Source organism: Pezoporus occidentalis, unplaced genomic scaffold (genome assembly GCF_034315485.1).
Source record: "Pezoporus occidentalis ecotype Australia unplaced genomic scaffold, CSIRO_AGI_Poc_V1 ctg426, whole genome shotgun sequence".
Taxonomy (NCBI): Eukaryota; Metazoa; Chordata; class Aves; order Psittaciformes; family Psittacidae; genus Pezoporus; species Pezoporus occidentalis.
In genome coordinates this window covers 86,677-91,009 of record NW_026915754.1, presented here as the reverse complement: position 1 = coordinate 91,009, position 4,333 = coordinate 86,677, and the positions used below count along the sequence as shown (strand labels likewise).

The 4,333-nt window shown below is 42.9% G+C and overlaps 1 protein-coding gene across 2 annotated transcripts in view; it reads right to left on the bottom strand.

Moving 5' to 3' along the window:
- Nucleotides 1-1,688: 1,688 nt before the first annotated feature.
- Nucleotides 1,689-4,333, bottom strand: part of UBE2F (ubiquitin conjugating enzyme E2 F (putative)) — an 81,143-nt gene continuing 78,498 nt past the window's right edge. For both annotated transcript variants that reach the window (XM_062634449.1, XM_062634452.1), the window contains one exon: nt 1,689-3,078. In XM_062634449.1, coding sequence (XP_062490433.1) covers nt 3,028-3,078 — 51 coding nt within the window. In that variant the 3' untranslated portion in view covers nt 1,689-3,027. The remainder of the gene's footprint in view (nt 3,079-4,333) is intronic.

The following is a 4,333-nucleotide window of genomic DNA, read 5'->3' as shown; positions in this document are numbered from 1 at the left end:
TGCCTACCTGTGGTGTGAAGTCTCAGCGCTCACTCCCTCTGAGAGGACCTCCCCTCACTGCCCTAAAGCAGCCTCGGTGATCCTGGAGGCTCCCCCCTCACCTTCCCCTTCAGTAATATTGACCTCCACCCCATAGGCAGTCTTTGGGGTGGCTTTCCAGATTTCTTGTCACCCTTTTAGGTACTGGAAGCTGCTCTAAGGTCTCCCCGGAGCCTTCTCCAGGAAGAGGCTTTCTGGAAAATAACCTGCCTACAATAAAAATAAATGGCAAAAAAAAAGCCCCACCAAGCCCAAAACTAAAAACCAAAACCCAAATAAGAAAATAAAAAGCAGTAAATTGTTCCAAAGACTGCCTTGACGTTACAACAGCTGATTCCTGGACAAGCACTGTTGGCTCAGGAGCCTCCATCCACCAACTGGCCATGAGCAAAGGTGACACTCTGGGGACATACAGTTTTGCCTTCTACCATTGCAGGAGATCCGTAGGGGGCGCAGGATGGAGACTAGATGGAAACATACCCCTGGCAGTGCTCAGCTTAGTGCTTTGGTGAGAGGCAGAAATCAAGGGTGGCTGGAAAGAGTATAAATTAGTTGCATCTATACAGATGTAATATATATATATATATATATATATATAAATACATACAAAAACAGAAACCCCCCAAACAGCTTCTTGTGTTCAGAAAAGAATAATTCAGTTTATTTTCCCAGGCCATGAGCTGATGGGCTCTTCTAGGATGAGGGTGAGGTGTAACATTTTTGCCCATGTATTCTGGATGGGAAGAAAACGCTGCTCAGCCACCTTCTACAGTAGGTAGTAATATCCAAACTTCAATATTCTGCTCACCTGCTCCCAGTAAGCAAGAAAATGGTGCTGGGATTATACAGCAGGGCTGTACTGGGAGGGGGGTACTGGCTTTGGTAGCAGCACCTCTGGCTCTGTGCTCACACAAGCTACTGTAACCCAAACCTGCTGCATTCCCTGACACAGCTCCTCCTGGCTCGAAGTAGCAGCACCCTGTGTTTGCACTGCCATGGCTTCAAGGCATGAGTGACATGGATGACAGCCAAGAAACAGGGACTTTCACCATTTTGTTGAAGGATGGGAGGTGACAACAGTACCAGGGTGCCACTACAGCAAGGAACACTCACCTTTGCTACAGCAAACTGGTTCAGCGTTTTCAGCTTGAAAAGAATAAAAAACATCTGACTTGGCAAGCAAAATCTATACCTATTTTCCAATCTTTCTATTTTTGTGAGTGTTTTATCCCTTGCCTTCCCTGACATTACTATTCTGGCAGCAAAGATCTCTCACACAGTTGCCTGCTTAAAATAATATCCTGATCCATGTTTCATTTTAGCCACAGTGGCAACAGAACCCAAAGATGAAGCTCACGATAAGGCTCTCCTCCTGCATGCCAATCCCTGCATTTAATTTATCTGCTTTCCTAGACCTCCAGTAACAGCTACAGGAGCCTGTGAAGCTGTAAGAGAAAAGGCACAGGGAGAACTTAAACCTTTAAGCAAGGCGGCACCGTGCTTAAAATCTGCAGCCCAGCTCTGCCATGTCAATGATGGAGATAAATTTTGATTTCCTTCAGTGTCTGCAGAGGAACAGTAGGAAGGAATAAAGTGTAATAATGGGATAACAAACCATCAACACCTGAGCACTACACACATACACTTGCTCTGTATGAAACTGCACCAACATTTATTTCTATGGTTTTTCTATTTATAAAAGCTTGACTTGGTTCCATTGCACCTCCTCTGTGTAACCCCACAAGTGGATCCACAGGGGAGCAGTGCAGAGCTCTGGCCCACACCAGGCAGCAACTCTTCACAGCGTTTACTCTGAAGTGATTCCTGAGGTACATGCTACTCTCTTGTGGAGGATCTCTGCTCACACACATACTGTGTTTGATATACAGCTACTTACAGAGAAGGCAATTATAGCATCATATCCCTTCTAATCACCAAGAAAGCCAGGTGTGCAGGAATGTTTCAGAGGTGCAGTGCGTTCTTGTTCTCAGCTGCATTATTAGTCATTCCCTTTCAGTGCAGAACATTGAAGAACACAATTTGGTATTCTCTAGATCATGGTGCTTGAATTTACCTTCATCAGATCAGTGTCTGATGCTCCCTCACCACATCCAGATTGGAAAGCCAAAGGCAGATTTCTTACAAAAAAAAAAAAAAATCCCCCTTTTGTTATATTTTCACAGAAATATATATATATTTTATATATGTACATAGTTTTACTAATACTACACATTTACTTAAATTAGGGATTAGCCTGTATTTCTTGTAACTACTTCACACAATGAACAGGAACAAAAGAAAAATACTGTAGCCCATGCAGGAGCTGAAAATAACAGTGTGAGAATTCCAAAAGTGTAACAAAAACATCCTTAACATTAAATATCATCAAGAATTTCAATACCAGAAGTAGAATTTCATTTAGCACTAGCATTCTAGCAAGCTCTAAGCTTTAGTGAATGACTGGTAGAGAAAGCTTTTTTTTTTTCTTTTCTGTTTCTTTTTTTGTTTCTTTTTTGTTTCTTTGTTGTTTCTGCTCATCAAAGGCAAACAGGATTGTGATTTGGTTCACAAGAGACCATTTTATTGCCAACCTGAAGTGTTCTAAAAGCACGCCACCTCATCTGGTTGGTTGGGTTTTTATCTTCCCCCCTCCAAACTAGGCAAGAGTTAAAAAAAAGTGTAATTACAATTTCAATAGTGATTTCTTTTAACTTCTCAAGCATATCTCATCAACAGGATATACAGTACAGTTCAGAAGAGTAAACATTTTTAAAAGTAACCAAACAACTTTTTCACCCAACATACACAATTTCTTGCTGTATTTATGTTGAACTCTCCTTTTAACATGGGTAAGTTATTAAGTTAGTTTTCTTCTTCAGTACAACATGGACACAGGACTAGTACAATCCAGGCTGATTTTGTTGTTATTGTTGAAGGTAAGGATAACTCCAGTGTGGAAGCCATGGTCCTGCCATTCATCTCCCTTCATCATCTCGCATAGCGCTTAATGTAATCTTCAACTTTATTCCGAAAGTCCTCCTAGAGGGAAGCACAGTCAGAATTACCCCAAGCATATTGGAAAGGGACTCACATAGGGCTGCAATAGTGGTGGATGCCCACATCAGCAAGCAATAGGGTCAAGTGTCCATCAATGTTTCCAACGTTGTGCATGAGAACTCGGGCAATTGCTCTAGTCCTTGGCAAGCAGATGTCTGGGGATTCCTTTGGGGATTGAACTGCACAAAGTTTGCCATCACCAGTTGTGTCTGGCAGCTCACCTGTGCTGGGAGGCCAGGTCCCAGCTAGTGGCACAGCAAAGATCTGGCTGTGATTTTAGAGAAGGAAGGGGAGCTTTCCTTACCAGATGAAAGAGACAGCTCTGTCCCAAGCAGTTATTCTGGCCTCCCTAGGTAACTACACAGCATCACAGCCAGCACATAACCAGCACAAAATTGATCACTGTCATTTATTACAGCCTGTACAGCATTAAAAACTCACCAAATCACTTGTTTTTGAAAGTGGTTCAGAGGGAACACTCTTACACCTGCAGCCCTCCACACAAAACCTATAAGAGTATCATAAAACCTCTGTATCCATAGAAAAGCACACATTTCTGGCAGTTTATACAGCATGGAGATACTGAGCAGAGAAATTCTGACATACTTTCCTCATTTGATCCTTGTCCAAGTCAGGATGTCAGAGAGATGCTACATTCCTATAATGTTTGCCTCATGTGCTTACAGCCTGTTACTAAATGTGTCCAACACAAACACACCGAGTGGTCTGTGCTCCAGATACACGTTGGGGGGCACACAGCAAAGTGCCTTTTGCTTGATATCCAGCTCCCAGTTTTGTGTGCTGCTAGAATATAAAGCAGGAAAACCTGGGAAATTTATGTACTTACGTTTGTTCAAAAATAAAACCCCCAAACCACAAAAACCCCAAGACGCACAAAGGATGAAGAGGTTCTGAATACAGTGTCCTGGTGTGCTGGAGCTGCCTGGAGAGCAGGGGCCACAGAAGCACTGAAACTATGCCCACCAAGCCAAGGCTCTGCTTTTACCTTGTTGCCATGACCTGAGGGATCAGCAACGGACAATCCTGCTTTAAATGACATAACTTGACATCTTCAGGCTTGCCAATACATAAAATGATGCCCTTGGAACACACATGGACTGTTCTGGTACAGCCCACTCAGCAAAGAGCTAAATAGCATGAAATTTACAGAAAGAACAGCAGTTTGTGAGTTTAATGCCCTGTAAATTATGACTGTTGGCTGTCCAAGGAGTTGGAG